Here is an 18,709-nt window from a genome sequence, read left to right on the forward strand (position 1 = left end):
TTACTTCCATGTCGATATTCACGTCGACATTTTAATCGCAAATCGGTGCTCTGTTCTCTGTTCAAACAAGTGTCCTTAGTTCTGCAGGTTGCATTGCAAAAAGAGCCAACTCATCTGCAATAAAATGTCACCACGCGTATACTGTTCCTTCGACAACAGTGCACTGGCTTAAAACGTCCTTTATCCTTGTACGTACGTCCCAATGTACGTACATAAATTTCTTTAGGTTATTATTTCATGGATCCTTTATATGCGTTTGTTGCTAAATTGTCTTTTGTCCTTTCAAAACATTTCCCAAGTAATATTCAATAAAAATAGGTTGGGCTAATTTACAAATCATTAGGCTAAGCCTCTCAGCCCTCAAATTTTTGAAGTACTTCACACTATATATATTCATGAATGCACGGTGGCCGAGGTGTCAAGAGCTCAGCCTTTATATTTTGCTTTTCTCGGTTCGATTCCCGCAAATGCAATTTTTTTTAAATTTTTTTTATGTTAATATATTTATAGTAATATTGTTTTGAGAGTATTTTTTGGTATTCTTTTATATTTTATTTGTGAAATTAATTTTGCAAGGCTAATTAATTATAATTATAACTGAAAATTTAGTCCTATTGTATCAATCAAAATTTTTATTGCATTGCATCAAGTCAACATTATTTATCAGTAGTGCACGTAATTTGAAGAATAAATTCAGTTTATCAATACGTAAACAAAATGGAATACTCTGAAGGACCAAAACTCAATTAGAATTGAATAAAACGCTTTATTTAACAATTCTTTATTAATAAATTAGTACAACTACATAAAAAACCAGTACGTGTACTAATATTACTTCCGGCTTTTCAATAAAATCTTTTTATTTGCGTATGAGACATTCGATTATATTATATTTCAAATCGTAAGTCATGCACATCAGCTATTTTTTGCTACTCAATAAAATTTAATATATTCAAGTTTTCAAAATCTTGTGTTCACTTAAAACTGTAAGTTGCTTCATAAAATATTTGTCAGCATTAAATCAAAACATTTTTGCTAATAGATAGATGGAGTTGAGTGTGCAAAATGTGAGGACCGTATTCGGTGTATGGTTTTGAATTCAGAAAAGCATGCAGATTATGATTCTGGATGTTGCCAGGAGCCATATTGGTCAATTTTTTTTACACCCCACCCCCTTAGACATGTAGTAAATGGACTGAACACATACTTTGATATCATTATAACTATTGTTTTAGTGAGAATATCCAATTGATTTTTATGATTAAAAATACTTACAGCTAGTCATGTGAAAAAACAACAGGAAAATTAAAAATAGAAACAATTATTATTGATAAAAAAAATTTTTTAATTAAAAAAAATCAAATTTTCATATATTATAAATGAAAAAATGATAATAATCAATATCTTTTTTATTCTGTCAATCGTTATGCATTTGCATAAACAAATACAATAAATATGTAATTTTTTACAAGAGCAAGCCATTGTTTTACAATTTGATGCACATTTACACGGTTGAATCAACAATTCCGGCAGTGGTCGCTTGGTCATTTGTCGTGGGTACAAATTACCATCCTTCCTTTCATAGCCTAAGAAGGTGTAATGAATTGGCTGTAGTTGAGTTTGGTCAGCATTTATCCATACATATGTTTGTGCTGAAGCTCTTAATAGATGTAAATGTAGAGCATCTGATGTGCAAATAACTTTTAATAAATTTAAGCCGAAGCCAATATTTTGGGAAATTAACTTATACCGAAGTTCATCAGCTGTTAAGTTTTTTTTTTTTTTGAAAAAATATAGGTGCAAATGTTTTCCAACTCTTTAGCAGTTCGACATCTTCAAGTTGAAGGAAATAAGCTATTGCTAAAGGAACCTTATAAAACTGGTTTTTTACCCTCAACATTTTCTATTGTGATATGCATAATTCAGGCGGCGATCTTTTGCTGCTGCTGGACGAAGGGCTGTGTACATTCAGAAAAATTAAACATATTTTTCATTAACTACAAATTTCCTGCTTACATCATTCTTTGTCCTCTTAAGATTAACAATCAACAACGTTCCCGAATTTTCAATATCATCTAATGTTACCTGATTTCAAAAGCTCCTGCAATCCCAAATACAACAACCTTGACCATTAAACAAACTTCATCGCGAACATTATTAAAAAAATCCCTCATTTGTGTAAAAATCTGTCCCATTTTGTTTCAAAAATTTAATTACTTTAAAATATTTTGAAATGCCTACATACATAGAATAATTCGACAACACAGTTGATAGCTTTTGTTGTCGGGCCAATTTCAAAAAATAAATCAATAACACCGTCTCCGAGAAAGAACTTGTTTTTTCCATTCCATGAATCTTGAATACGCGGTTCCGTCAATTTTTCGCGATTTAGCTGGCAATCATTTTTGTGACGCTACTTTGGCTACTGCTACTAATTCCGGTGGCTTCAGAAAAAACACGAAATTTTTTACATTATAGTATAGGAAATAACTCCCAAACAACCACTTAACTCACAATTTTGAAATCAAATCACAAAACTAAATTTAGAGCTACTTGATTACTTTTCCTAAGCAACGCAGCTCTAATGGTCGTTATAAGTACCTCACAGTCTTCTAATTTGAAAATTCAAATTTCACATCGATAATTTTCTGACTTGAATATTCTGATAATCGTTTATCCCGTCACAGAAAAAAAATTTGTATTATACACGCGAAAAATACTAAATTTTGATTTCGGTTTTTTGACTCAAGCTCAAGCTAAAATCTAGTACCTTTTTTCCTTGTATGATAAATAACTAATTTTCAAAATGTTTCGATAATATGATACTATTAATTTAATTAGGGCAGTTATGAGGAAGGTGTAAATATAATATTTGTTCAGAAAAAAATTGACATAGTTCTATCAATTCTAATGTAAAATACTTTAAAATGCTCATTTTAAATAGCTTCTAATACAATGCCGTTCATACGTATGGAATAAATTCAATTTTAGCTTTATTATATAAAATGTGAAAAAAACCTGAAAACCTGAAACTCCCTCTGAATTATAAGCAGCCCCTCGAAAATTTTAAACAAGGAAGGGGGTCGTGTGGAACCTTGATGGAAACGGTTTTAGTCTTCTGTTCAGCAATATAAAGTTTTTAATTTGGTGCAATCATTACTGAGAAAATTAATTTTTAAGATTTTGATAACGCTTCTATCATAAAACTTTATGTAGAATGAAGATAATAATGTCGCATAATATTTAGAATGTATTTTTCAATGTACTTTACAATTAAATCAAATGTTCAAAATGACCACCGTTCACTTCTTGACTTGATTTTGAAATTCTCGTACATTTTGTATGACCTCAGGAATTATTTTGTTAATTTCTTTCGTTATCCTAACTTTTAAGAAATCAACAAAATAACCCTCTGGTCATTTCAAACATTTAATTTAATTGTGAAGTACATTGAAAAATACATTCTAAATACGTAAGGTTTTGTGATAGACACATTACCAAAATTTTACATCTTAAAAATTAATTTTCTCAGTTATGATTGCACTAAATTTAAAAAAAACCTATATTGCTGAACAGAGGAATAAAATCCCTTTCCGCAAGGTACCACACAACACCCTTTCTTATTTAAAATTTTCGAGGGGGTGCTTATAATTCAGGGTGCTGGAAGGGGTTAATATTTTCATAATATAAATTGTCAATTTAAGAAAAAAAATCGACCTGTCTCAAGTTTTTTTCACATAGTATATAATAACGCTAAAATTTATTCTATACATATGGACCGCATTGTATGCTTTGAATAGGTTAGAAAAGACTCGAATTCAAGTCTTTAGCTTAGAAATCTAAAATGAACATATGCTTGAGTAAAATACATTCAAAAATGCTAGGTTAACATTTCATGGTAATTTAAATTTTTATTCTATTGCAATTCTATTCCATAATCTAATACCCCGATGCTTTTTTTGTGAAATTTTTCATTCTATTTATAGAAACTCTTAAAATCTAGTTGACCTTTCCGCTTATACATGACAATATTTGAAATAAAAAAAAAACACTTAAACAAGTAATATTTTAATAAAAACTCAAATCTACATAAAAATATATAAAACTCGTTTAATATGAAATATAACAATTTTATTCAGTTTTCTATATATTATTAGGTGGGCGGAATAGTTCGTTGGCTGATACATAGATGGAATTACTAGTATTATATCCATATGATTTTCAGTTAGCCATAACCTTTAAGAGACACGTGTATTGATTTGACAGCTGTCGTACAATTAATTTATGAGTTATAGCATTTTGAGTGAAGCAGCTTTTGTACGTTTGAAAAAATGGATAAATAAATATTATTCCGACCTATTGAGTGCTAAGTTTAAACGATTCCCCAGAGAAGCTGTTACCGAAAACTGCAAAAAGGTCCACAAAATAATTTCGGAAGCTGAGACTCCAAAGATATCAAAGGACCTGCTGAAGATATCGCAAATGAATATTTGGTTATGCGGATAACTCTGTTAGTGCCGCCAGAGTTCACTCGACCAAAAACAACACCGAATTGATGATTCTGAGCAATTTTTGAAGCTGTCCAATCGTAGGTTTATCATTTCATACCTATAGTCAGTAGAGTGGACTCAAAACGTGAAAAGACTGTTGGTAATATTATAACTACAGTATTTTGGGATGCACACAGCATAATATTCATCGAATTTCTTAAACATGAAAAAATTATAAACCGAGATTATTACGTAATGTTATTGGAGCGTTTGGAGAATGAAATCACGGGAGAACGCTCCCTTTTGAAGATGAACAAAAAAAATGCTGTTTCATCAAGAAATTGTCACATATAAATCGAAACGATGGCAATTTGGCTTCGAGTTGTTCACGTATCCACCGTATTCTCCATAACTGGCATCAAACCACTTTTCCTGTTCTCAGATCTAAGTCTATTTTTAAACTGAAAGCAAATCGTACTACAAAAGTGGCATAAAAAAATTGTATGACTGCTTAATTGTGGTAACACCTCGAAGGCAACTATAATGAATAATGAAATCTAATTCAATAAAAAAAATTTTTTCTATACTAGCCTATGAACTTTTTAGCCCACCGTTAGAATGATCATTCACAGCTCATCTATTTCAATTTGGGACAGTATCTACATAATCAAAAATATTTGTCAATGTTGTAACAAAAAAAGGAATGCTTTGAGGACTTTATGTATACGTGAAAATTAAAATGTATTTCTAGAATCAATAATAAAGAGCTCAGTCGGTAGTAGAAGCTAATTGCTAAAAAAGCGAACTAGCCAGTCACCTAATACTATAGCTATAATTTATTCAGTTGAAAAAAGCCTTGCGTACGATGGGTCTTATTTCCACCAATTTCGTCTTATGTTTACAATATAATCAACATTACCACAAAGAGTTTTGTTTGTCCATATTTCTTTCCTCAATATTTTGCAATTGAATCAATCCATCATTCACTTTTCGCATTATCAAAAACCGTTTTGATAACTTGTTTGAGCTATTAGAGATGCCCCGGTAATAATTGTGAAACTAAAAGGGGATTTTAGTTGATTAGTGGCTTAAATAAATAAAAGTATGCGTATAACCATAATGGAATCGCGATGGATTATGTGTTACTGACAGCACTATCTACGCTCGATTGAAGAATCTCGTGAAACAAAAAGATTCTTAATGAAACTTGATATCATGGTGTTTCGTGGTCGGTATGGGTGGATAGATGAATAAAAAAATGTCTTGATACGTGCTCAAGAGGTAAGCGCATAATAATAACACATGCAGGTAGTGAAAATTAGTAAAGTATATATAGTTGAAAAAATGTTGAATTTCATCAATAAAAAATAACTTTGTCTATTGTCATGTTGAACGTAGTTTTCTGAATCATAAGAAATCAATATTCTAGATTAATTATTTCCTCTGATGATGAACACATAGTTATTCGAAAGCTTGGAATACATATTAAAAAATGTACCATACCAAGAACTCAAAAAAATCGATTATCATTGGCAGAAAACAGGTAGTCGCTCTAACAGATGACAACATTAAAATAACAAATAAAGAAGATAATGAATCTAATCACCAAATTCTATAGCGACATATACAAAGCTTCGGAATTATTGAATCAAATATTGGCAACCATGTCACAATATAATATACCAGAAGTTATCATCCAAAAGGCGCTTTTAGATAAGATAAATATTAAAGCAGTTGGTAAAGATGGTATAATGCTGAACTCCTGAAATACACATATCTTAAAAACACAGAGATATTATAAGTGTTGTCTCGTGAGTTTTTATAAAAAGTAAAACAAAAACAAACAAGTTCGGAGCGTGTTTCTTTGCTTTTCGAAAAATTCGTCCTTAAGGCGCATACGTTTTTGCATACGTTCACCAATATTTCACTCTGAAGCTGCTATCGAAAGAAAATGATTTTAAAAGTCTCCAACAACAACTTGAGGTGATGTAAATCGCTATCCGCACGCTTTTTCTTTGACAAGAAAAATTTGTTGGGCGATTTATTCATGTTAATGTAAATGCCGATCTCATTATTCTCGGAATGTTTGTCGATTTTGGCTGGTCTTCTCGACCACATGTGGCATGAAGCGATTCTATGCATTTTTGTTTAGTAAGTTAGTAAGTAAGTAAGATCATGAAAAAATCATCCAGCATAAGCTTTCGGGGGTGATTTCCATTTTTGCTCAGATTTTCTGGTTTTAAACGTTCACTTTCAATAACTTACTCAGTCAATTTATAAATTGCTACGGGCTTCGCTATAACAAACGTCAATGTTCACAAATAAAGTGGTGCAAAAACTCATTAATCCCACTTATTGTTCCATCAAAAAACTTTAAAGACAATCCTCGTATAGAAACTCTAGCCAACTTATACAAGGAAGTTGAAGCAACAAATAAATGAGCTAAGCATCGCGAACAATTGAGTAGGTCTCAAAATGAACCTAACAAAGACAAGATCATATTCAAATCAAAATATTAAAAAAATGCGCTTGAAAACTGATATAATGAGGAAACTCAGGGAATCACAGGGATTTATGGAGCGAATTATCCTAGAAATAACAAAAGGGGATCGTAAGAGAATCGAGTCTATATGAACAGAAGAAAGAAAGTTACCCACAGAATAAAAGCACTTTGGCAATGAGCAGAACACTTGGAGAAAAAACTGACAATCGATACGGAGCATATATAGACCACGTAAGAAGACCTATATCAGCATGGGACTATATTATTAGAAAATAACATGGGCCCAAACAGCCAATAATAGGCAACCATGTGCTCAAATACATAATAAATTTTTAAATATGCAAGTGAGGCTACTACGTAAAAAATCGATTTGTTCTATTCTGTTTCATCTAATTCGACATCAACAAGGAAAGCTGAGAAAAGAACAAAGTGTCAACAGAACGGAATATAGGACGAAAACTTGGCCACAGTTATAGACCAATATTACTCCTATTCACAACTTATAAAATTCTGAGCACTCTTATAAGAGATAGCCCAGTGGGATACATTGAAGAGAAACTCGAAGACACTCGGCAGTTTTTAGAGCCGGTAGATCAACAGTACATGCAGTGTATGTGATGTCACAAAGAGTCGAGAAGTTCAAAGTTCTATAATTACGGAATGGACCTACATGTGATGTTTATAGATTTCAAAAAAGCTTGATAATATAAACAGGAAATGTTCAAAACAAGTAATGAGAAAAAAGGAATCTCCTTAAAGATCATTCTGGTTTGTTACCGATTCCAAAGTCTAAAATATTTCAAGGATTTGTGTGTGGCAATAATCAAGGTGAATATTGGAAGCATGAAGTCGAAACCATGTACTTGGGAAAGACGAAGAGGATCTTCGAATGTTGAAGAGAGAGAGAGATCTTATAGAAGCGGTCAAGAGCGACGATACAGTGAGAAAGATTCAAAAGCTTAAATAGTTTGAATATATACGAATAAAAGATCTGAAAGCTCTGCTTCGGAAGATAATAGATTAGAAGCCAGCTGTAGGACAGCCAAATGGTCTACCTAAAGCACGTTAGCAACAACAAACAGTGCAGGATATTGCAACGGTGAGGTGAGGAACCGTAGACAAATTGTGGAGGAAAGAAACGAGTGGAACATGATAATGAGGGAAGCAATCAAGAAGCCGTGACAGGTTGGAGAGTGAGTAGAATTAAAAATAGTGTCTTACTCTTCAATCAGCTCGAACTCATCGGCCCTATATCTTCTCCTTTTCAAATAAATATATGACTTAAAGATGATTATACTTAAAATAACGAACCCAAAAACTATGACAAGTCCTAAAATAATATCGAACAAAACATGTTTTTCGGGTTTATTACTTTTCGCAATAATTATATCGTCAGTACAATATATACCCCCGATGTTAACTTTATCGGAAGCAATGACTTCTTGAATTGTATAAGAAACTCCTTTCATTTTCAGATAATTGATAATTTTAGTTAAAAGTCCACAAGATAAATTATTGTATCTTATATTGAAAAAGGATAAAGATGGTAGATTAGAAATAATAGTATCGTAATCAATATAATGTACATAGTTATGTGAAATATCTAAAACTGTTAAACTGTCCAGAGGTTGGAGTAAATCGTAATTTATCTGAGTTAAACTGTTTCTCGAAAGATTCAAAGTTTCTAAATTGATCAAGTTATCGAACATATCATTATCTTCTATATTTTTAATTTTGTTTTGAGATAAATCTAATACTCGTAAAGTTTTGAGATCTTTAAATAATTTAGTTGGTAGAGTTGCGATGTTGTTATTATTTAACCGAAGGTACGTCAAGTTTATCAATCCTCTAAATGAACCATCAAATAATACAACATTGTTATAAGATAAATCTAGAGTTTGTAATAATTCTAATTTTTGAAAAATATTAGGTTTCATAACTGTTATTTTATTAAGACTTAGTAATAATATATTCAAATTATTTGTTTTATTAAAAGTTAAAAGAGATTCTAGTGAAAACGAGTTATTACGTAAATTTAAATATTTAAGGGAATCTAAGTATCGAAAATTGATATTTGTTATTTTGTTGTTGGAAATATCGATTTTTTCGAGAAACCGTTTATTTTCGAAAACTTTATCATCAATAATACTTATAATATTATCACTAACTTGCAAATCTTCTAAATACTCTAAATAAGTGAAATACGTACTATTAATTCTCCTCAACAAATTTCCTTGTAAATTAACAGATTTTAACGATTTTAAAAAAGCAAATGACACGCTTAAATCTTTAATACTATTAAAACTAAGATCGATTTGGTATAATTCTGTTGAAGTAATACTGGGAGTAACAGATGGCGAGGTTTGACTTTTAAAATTATTAATATAAAATACTGAATCATTCTCTGTAGTTTCGCAATAAAAAGCTTCATCTAAATGTTCGATACGATTTCTGGTTAAGTTTAACGTCCTTAAATTTTTTAATTCACATAATGGTAAGCTATTTAAATCTGTTAGTTTATTTTCTGTTATGTGAAGAGCAGATAACATTCCTAAATCTATAAATGCGCCAGCTTCGATACTGGTGATCTGATTGTTAGTCAAAATTAATTTCTTTAAATTAAATAATTTGGACAAAGAAATTTTAGTAGGTTTGAATCTGGTGTTTATAATAGTTAACTGTTCTAATTTACAAACGATTTCAAATATGGCTTCCGATCGAGAAAAACTAAACGTAGAGTTTTCTAAATATAAGTGCTTTATGTTGGCTACGTTTTGAAAAATGTTTGATGTAACGTCGGTTAATGTGCAGTTTTCTATTTTGAGACTGAGTTCGTTGATTATGCTGATGTTTTGAAGAAGACTTATGTGCTTGTTGGTGAGGCCTTGGCATATTATGTCGTATCCGTTTTCGTATCCGAACTCTACGAAATTGAATTCTTTATCACAGTGAAGAGCTTCTAAAGAAGAAATTATCGACATCACAAGCAGTAGTCTCATTGTAACTGAAACAAAAAAATTCTACATCAAGTTCCAATAAAATTCTAGTGAAAAAGTTGATGAAAATATTGTTGATAATAAAAAAAATATATAACAATTAAGAAATATTCAATTGTAACATTTCGTTTTTTTTTTTCATTTTATAGGGAGTTTTACCTTTCCTACCATGACTGGATCCCATCACCTTAGTATCGTATATTTTATAATATTTTGGTGGGATCTTTCATCCTGCTCGTCTCCAAATTTGTCAGGAAAAAATGATAAAGAAGGAAACGAATTTTTAATTACATTCGGTAACCAAGCGATTTATAGGGATTTAAAAGTTTATTAACTAGCTGTTCGTTTTCTATATTGTTAGAGTAAGATGGGGGGATGGCAGTCAGTGGACAATGCCAGTCAAGTTAAAATCTTAGACTTCCAAAACCTTCTACTTTTGCTACTAATCTTGCCATCTAGTATGGAGCCGAGTAGACTTATTTACCAAAGCGGCGATTTTTTGCATCGCGCGTAGTGAGTTGTGTAAAGGTACGGACGTTAAAAAAATTCAGTTAAAGGTAAGCTCAAAGTGATTTATACCAATGGATATATTTTTTAAATTTCATTACCATACATTTACTATCGTATTCCATGTGCTTGTCAGATTTTGTAAAAGTTATTCACGGTTTTCGTGGCAAACAAAAGAAAATGTCATATTTTGAGGGCAATACCGGTCAGTGGCCAACAACAACCCAACAAAAGGAAAATGGACAAACGAAAAGTTAGAAGAAGCTCTTGGAGCCGTTAGATCAACAGCCAAGAATTCGACATACCCTTGAGTACGCTACAAGATGGGATAAAGAAGAATGTGTGGTTAATTATAAAATAAGATTGTATTTTTCTATGCGTCTCAATGTGTAATTTTCAAAGTAGAAATATAAATAATATATTTGGTTTATTTTAAAAAAAGATTGTAAAAAATATTTTGTATGATTATGATAGAATTATAAAAAGTAAAGATGATATAAATGAAATGTCGTTTTATTTTGTTTTGTTACATATTTGAAGCAAACCTGTGTTAATTTTGAATGACTGGTAATACCCAGTGGTGTTGTGCTAATTTTTTTTACCGGAACGCGTATATATAATTATATAGACAGGGCCGATCCTGGCTGCTCTGTGCGGTCTCATGTCCCAAATTTAACGACGGGGGGGGGGGGGGGGTGTGATTTTTCATAATAATCCTGGCGGCGACGTTTTTTTTTAGGTCTCCTGTATGTACTCGAAATTCACTTATCAAATCATTTTCTGTATGTAGTTTTCTAGTCATATTATTAATGATTACATGATAATTAATTACAAGGAATTGATTTCTGTTAATAATTTTTTTATTATCTGTTAAAGTTAATGTTCCTGTTTTCATCACTTAAACAACCTCTGATGCTCCTATAGTTCGACGGATTAGTTTGTCCGCATATACTATCGTTACACTTCTGTTCTGTAATGCTTCATACAAGATGGAAAGTTCATACAAAACGCCATACATTAATACCAAGTTAATTATAAACTGTTTAGACATGATATATTTTTTTAAGACCAATGTATACACTCTGATCAGTTTTTGAACGAGTTTCATCATTTGCGGCAGATGAAAATGTTCAGTAAGAGATTTTAAATTTTGCCAAACTGCATTAACAGTTCTGAATGAACTAGCTATCCACCTTATTCCTAAAACACGTCCTATTTTAAGAGATTGATAATAAATGGTATATAATTTATCCATAAATATGTGAAAATGGTTATTACCATTTACTTCCGCGACAGCATCGTTAACAGAGAGCTCCAGACGATGATTTAAACAGTGCCACGTGATTATTTTTGGAAATTTATTCAATAATTTTGTAGCCACTCCTGACCTTTTTCCTAACATTACACTTGCTCCGTCACTGGTAAATGCAATTAAATTTTTTTTCAAATAATTCTCGTCGGAGCCATATTTTTCCAAATTATTTTAAAGGTATTCTGTAATGGTGGATGCTGTTTGATCGGACAATTCTATTAAATAAAAAAAAAAAAGGAATCGTGGTTCGCTGATTTCATTTATTTCGAATTTTAAAAATATAATTAGGGTAGATTTTTTACTTAATGTTGTAGATTCATCGATGAGAATCGAAATATTTCCATTTGTAGTAGTTTTCAAATCGAGCACAGATCGAACGCGATGCTTCTGCCCTTGCAGGCTTTAGGTCAACATTCAAACATTTAGGGATCCATTTTGCAGCATTTTTTTCATGTCCAAATTGCCGTGAACTATATGATGACCGCGTTCGTATGAAATATTCAGTGCTTCAGATATTCGTTTTAGCCCAATTCGATGGTCTGATAAAATCATGTCATGAACTGCATCGATATTTTCGGGGACCGACACAGAAATTGGCCTTTACCGATCGGTCATCATCTTCAATGGAAAATTTACCTCTTTTGAGGCTTGCAGTCCAATTTTTTACGGTCGCATACGAAGGACATCGATCACCAAGGGTATTAAGCATATCTTCGTAAAACTGCTTACCACTTAACCCTTTTAAATACAGGTACTTGATGATGGCTTCTATTTTTACAGTTTACTTTTTTGACCTCAAACTGACACTAATAAATTATTGTTCGTTGCTATGGTAACGCAATATTTTGTTTATGCATGGAACTGGTCTAGGCTAACTAGATATCAATACATCCTCGTAATAATAATTCATCTTTGCATTATAAAAATTTTAGAAAAAAAGAAAGAAAATTTGTTTAATAAATTAAACTCGTCATGTTATGAATAAACGTTAACAATAATGCGTTCCGCTGACGATTTAGTACAAGTAAACAATCATCAACCTCATTAATACTTATGTTTAAGCCGATTATTCATGAATAGTTTACCTGAAACAACTTGAAGTAAATAAATTTGTTGGGAATTTTATTTTTTCTATTTTATTCAACAGATTACACACCGCACTGCAACCTTAAGATTTGATATGAACACTATTATAGCAGTTTTCAACGTAGCTGGAATTCTAATCTTTTTTTTACAGTTCAATTTTTTATTGCCCTCATATATTTCATTTCATCAAAATAATTACTGACCTAATTATTGATTGTTATATATTTATTTCTTCATTAGAATCATTCGACTTGTGAATTATTATGTATTACCAATGTATTTTGTTTATACGATGGTCTCAGTTTATTTTGTTTTAACAGTAAAATTGTTCTCATTATTAAATAATAAAAACTGTATATTGACACAAGGCGATGCTGCCATGTGTTGAGATATTAATAAGATATCATGAAGACATCACACTTCGTTCTTGACCACAACATATATTGCGTATGCTTGCAATGAGAAAGTATTCTAAATCTATTTTAACCGAATCGAAGCTCTGTTTTTCTTTCGATAGAATCTACACTCATTAGAATAGCTGTGTCCTGTAAGAAGATTTTACTTATCCAAATACCTTTTGGATCTAGCAGTATAAAAGTTCCAAATAAGCTGTAGGGGTGATCCAGCCGGGTAAGACACCTCTAGAGTGTTCCCGTTTTGGTTTTCCCCTTTTTTCAAAAATGGCTTATTCAAATATGATCAGATGACGAGGTAAGAAATCCCAGTATAATAGTTCTTATAACTCTAGTGATGCGAGTCTTTAGGCTTTATCGAGAATTTTCATCTTGTTGTTTTGATCTACTTTAAAATGCTAGATTATTATCCCATAAAACTACATAAAGCATCTATCAAAAGTAAATTGCTTCGTTCGGATTCAATGAAGTTTATTTCATATTTTCTGGTTGTAGAGAAAAAAAGACTGTTGATTGATTAAAATAAGAAATTATAGAAATAATGTTGAAACAATTTACCAAACGATTTCAACTATTTAAATTTTATTCCATAGAATAAGCTAGAATAGAGCTTGATTGAGCTAGCCACGCTCTGAGGAGACGGTTGTTGGGAAGAGTTGATCAAAAATTTTTTATACCCGCTAATAAGGTAAGTTATCAATGATCACAAAACGTCCGTTCTGTATAACTTATCACCAAAATCGACTCGAACGTCTCGACTGGCATTAAACTTCATCCTAGGATGTGATTTTAAACTGATAGATATCAGTAAATTTCTATCCAAACGATCTATTAATGATATAAAGAATTTTAAAGGAAGATAAAATATGATAATGTGATAAATATTATGACGAACCTGGAAAGATATAGAAAATGAATCCAGGAGACAAGCAAATGAAAACCAAAATATCACCACATGGTTAAAAAATTATAAGGGACGCAGAGATTTCGGTTCAGAAGTAAAAACAGCTAAGAGAAAACTTAATAGTGATGGAAGTAAAACGATTGACGTTAGCATTGAAAATAGAATTAGATACAGTTAATACTGAACTATTTAAATAGGTTCTAATTTAAAAATACTCCTAAAGTAGAAACAGTAAAAGTGAAAGCATAAATCTAACATTTGCAAAACTTGAAATTGCAGACAAACATAACACAAAAAAATGCCAAAAACAATAGCAAGAAGATAAGAACAGCATAGACGACAAATTTTCAAATAATTTTAATTGTTGTTTTAAATTTTTAGCTGGCGAAGAAAACGAACGTAGATGAAAATTTGATTATCAAAAAATAAGGAATTTAAATGACAGTTTTATAGTTGATAAAACTACAAAGAAGAATATAATTCTTAATCGAGGATTGCCTAAGAATTTTCCTATCCGAAGCTGAAGATTCAGACTAAAATTTTAGCCATTTCAGCGTTTGAAAATCGTATAAGTTTATATGAAGATTTTCCTGAAAATGGAAAATCTGTCATGGAATATATGCTATTGGCATTTCAAAAAACTGAATTTGTTATATTTTGACTGGATGCGCTGATCTCCGCATTTGTTCACTTTTTACCAAAAACGCATTCGAATGAACATTTCCCAGGCCGGTTTACACAAAATGAGTCGAATTTTTGCATCGCTTAATAAGTGTACCACCGAGTCACTCCTGGAACAGAAAATATGTCAAAACATTGGATTTCAAAAGGCTACTAGCTCTGAAAAATGTAAGGACGGTTTCATCGGCCGTGAAAGTGATTGCGACCATTTTTTTTTTCATATATTACGTACAAAATAAAGGAAGAAATTGCAAAAAAGCGACCGCATTTGAAGAAAAAGAAAGCGCTTCTCCATCAGAACAACATATCTTCTCAAACTTCGGGTGCAACTCACCTATTACCCTTAGAATTGGCCAACCCCTGAGCGTATTCACCAGATCTGGCCTTCTAGCAATTTTTTTATATGTTCTAATCTTAAAGTTTCACTTACTGGAGAGATATTTCCATCAGACGCGAAAGTTATCACATACGTAAACGCCTATTTCGAGGAGAAAGACGGCAACTAGTTTTAGAAAGAGCTAGGTCGGAAATGAAGATGCCTTTAGATATTGATCTTGAACTTCTGTGTTGTAGTGCTCGTTAGTGTCGTGGTATCTGATTCCACAGGCTAGCACTTCTCCAAAGAAAGGAGTCCTGATAAATTGACGTTCTGAACGTTTGCAGACGAACTCGGTATTCATGAACCACGTCGGCCTGCCAAGAAGGTCTTGTAAATACTGCTGTACGCAGAATTATGTTAAACAGCTCGGAAGAGGTAGTGTCGGTAAAACAAGGTAAGGTCGGCCACCTTTCTTTTACGCTCTAATCTGTACAGGTTTCAAGTCAACTCTGAATCACCTATAAATCGAATTGTCCTCTTTTGTATTGATTGGAGCATCTTCGGGGTATGCTTGGGGCCGGTATATAGCTTTTAGTTCTTAAAGAGTGCTCCAAGTTCTTGTGGAGCTACCCTGGCTGACGAGAAAATGTCACTGTTCTAAAAGCACTGAGTGCTTAATAGTAATAATTAGGTATAAGTTCTTACTAAATGTATTATGAAATGCTACTTCGTTACATAGGACTCTCTCCGTTAGTTTTGAGCAAACAAGTTCTTCTATTCGTATACGGCTTAGTTCTACTATATTAGCATATTTAATAGCAAACACCCGAGAACTTAAACAGGCTACAGTATGATCAACCGTGTTTCTTATTGATTCCGAAATCAGACTATCCATATCCAATCGGTAAAATTTTATTAATTTAACCCCATCTTCCGGTAGTGGATGATTGAAAATTCATTGATGGTTAGAAACTATCCTAGTGAATCGGACAAGGATAATGGTACGCATTCATGAAATTATTATATTGTCATTGTAATTTCAAATTAATCGTTTTGAAGTGCTATCAAATCGAGTTCGTAGTTTGCTTTACATAAATAAGAAGTTTATAGTTGAAGTGTACTAAAAATCAAACAGACATATTTTAAACTTGATAAAATACAGTAAAAAATAAACATTCAAAATTGATTTTGAGAATGGAACTAAACCTGAAAATAAACAACTGATTAAACTATAACTGTTTTTGGTGATCTAGTATAGTTTTTAGAGGAAAATTTTGTATATGTCTGTACTAACCTCTACCTTAGGAACAAACTATAATTATTAGTAAATACTAAAATTATCTCATATAGCCATAGAACGAAAAACTAAACACACAAATATTGGAAGCAAAAAAGTATACGTAGAAAATCAAACTAAAACATTGTATAATTTTATTACAAAAAAACAAACAAAATGTATTAATTTTTGATTAATTTATTTACTTTTAAAACAATAAATTGAATACAGATTTATCGTATTTATGAAACAAATGTCAATATATGTATTAATAATAATTTAACTTACAATTTTTCGATTATCATGATATTCAACAATGGACACTTGCTACGCAATCATCGCGTGTAATGTTAACCCGTCACACTAGCCACAGTCGTTAACTTAGCGTTAATGATCAAACTAAAACTAGATAACGCTCAACTGCACAATACTGAAAGTAAAAATAACTTAAGTTGATAAAAAAAAGTTATTACTTCGCAATGCTTTCATTTTTAATTTACAACTAATTCTGCGAAAGAAACTTTAAATCGAGATGTTAAAAGTTTTTTGATTACTTAGTTAAAGAGGAATGTGGACTGAACAATCTCAACGTGATACTGTATTAGTTATTTCTTTTTGAACATTGTTTATAAACGCGTCTGATTTAATTATATAGACCAGTTATTGACAGTTTAATAACGCAAGTGGAAATCAACAATTAAAAAGTAGTAAATAGTTTATCGAAATTTATGAAACATACAGATGCAATTAGAAAAAATACAAATTAAGTAATAATGGAAAAGAAGAAAGTAGTCGAAAAAAGCTATGGCAGTGAATATAGAAGAACACTGAAAGTAAAAAACTTCAACAGCCTAATAAACCGAAAAACTAATGATAAAAGAGCAAGAACTAAATCCAATAGCACCTGGAAAAATCACGTTCCGTTTTTCTCCTCAAAATAAGCGTTTATATATATGAAATAACTTCCTCGTCTGGAGGGAATTTCTCTCCTGTAAGTAAAACTTCGAGATACGGAAAAAAGAAAAAGTCACTGGGTGTTATATCTGGTCATTACGGTGGGTGGTGAACCCATCTGAACTACAATTCTTGAATGTTTGACATGGCGATCACCATAGTATGAGAAGGTGCGTTGTCTTGATGGAAAAACACTTTTTTTATATAGGACATTACACCATATTGAATTACATAATTTACCTGAATCGGCAACTTGTATTTAAATAACAAATACTTTGATGTAGGTATAATTTGTTTAGTATTTCAAAATAATAATCTTTGGTGTTAACGACGATAGCGATTCGAGTTGGTTGTCGCTGTTTTTTTGACCCAAGGCTCGTCATCAGTCAAACTAACATGGCCGTGTTTTCCCAAAATTTTATGCTTGTAAATGATGATGCAAAATCTCCGTACATAGTCACTAACTCTTCTTTAATTTGCGAATTCAAATACTTAATGACAGATCGATACTCAATTTTAAACATTTCCAGAAAAATCCTCTCAACTACTCACTTATACGATTGTTAAACAGAAACTAAGCGTCGAAAATGGCTGAATTTGTTGTGATAATCTCTAAACCTATATGCAAATTTATTTAACTACAAAACTTTCAGCGAGATTGCTTCTAGTGCTACAGCTTTACAAAGGGCCTCGACTGTTTTTAGCCTCTAACGCCATCTTTTCTATCTCCAGTTTTCTGCACTAATCTTTGTAGAATCTTCATAAGCCCCGTCTCTCCATCTTAATTTTGATCTCCCTCTGCCTTCAGTACTCGTTGGTATGACTGTTCCTTTTTTGTGCGCACGCTGTTGCCGATGCATGCTACATGTCCTACCCATCTAAACCTGCCAATATTGATTGATGTTATTATGTCTCTGTTTCGTGATCCTATGTCTAAGCTGTAGATCTCGAAGTTATATCTACTTCCCTAGACGTTATTTTCTTGGACACTACAGGGTTCCCAACCATCGATAAAAACTAGTACAACAGTCCAAAATAACATCGATTAGCAAGCATTAAAAGAATTTTTATTTCTTTACTCACCCACCGCTTCCATGATATATTCTCCAATTATAATACTTTGACCTGCATTTATAGCCCTGCGATCTTTCATCACAGCCATGAACTTTGTCTTATTCTCATTGTAGTCTCATATTTTTTGCGGCGTTGTCGAATTTTTTTTGCTTTTCTTAGGGATCTAGAGGTCAGGTCTATGTAGTCTGTGTAGG

At 31.8% G+C, this 18,709-nt stretch overlaps 2 protein-coding genes across 4 annotated transcripts in view; one reads left to right on the plus strand and one right to left on the minus strand.

Moving 5' to 3' along the window:
• Nucleotides 1-18,709, plus strand: part of LOC130894392 (uncharacterized) — a 57,077-nt gene that overhangs the window by 1,156 nt on the left and 37,212 nt on the right. The window lies entirely within an intron of this gene.
• On the minus strand, nt 3,895-17,090 carry LOC130894394 (chaoptin-like). Its single transcript, XM_057801220.1, has 3 exons — nt 16,776-17,090; nt 8,215-9,997; nt 3,895-5,549 (listed from the first exon to the last, which is right to left on the minus strand). The coding sequence occupies exons 2-3, from the start codon at nt 9,990-9,992 to the stop codon at nt 5,489-5,491; spliced, it is 1,839 nt and encodes a 612-aa protein (XP_057657203.1). The 5' UTR covers nt 9,993-9,997; nt 16,776-17,090; the 3' UTR covers nt 3,895-5,488.

This window comes from Diorhabda carinulata, chromosome 5 (assembly GCF_026250575.1).
Source record: "Diorhabda carinulata isolate Delta chromosome 5, icDioCari1.1, whole genome shotgun sequence".
Classification (NCBI taxonomy): domain Eukaryota; kingdom Metazoa; phylum Arthropoda; class Insecta; order Coleoptera; family Chrysomelidae; genus Diorhabda; species Diorhabda carinulata.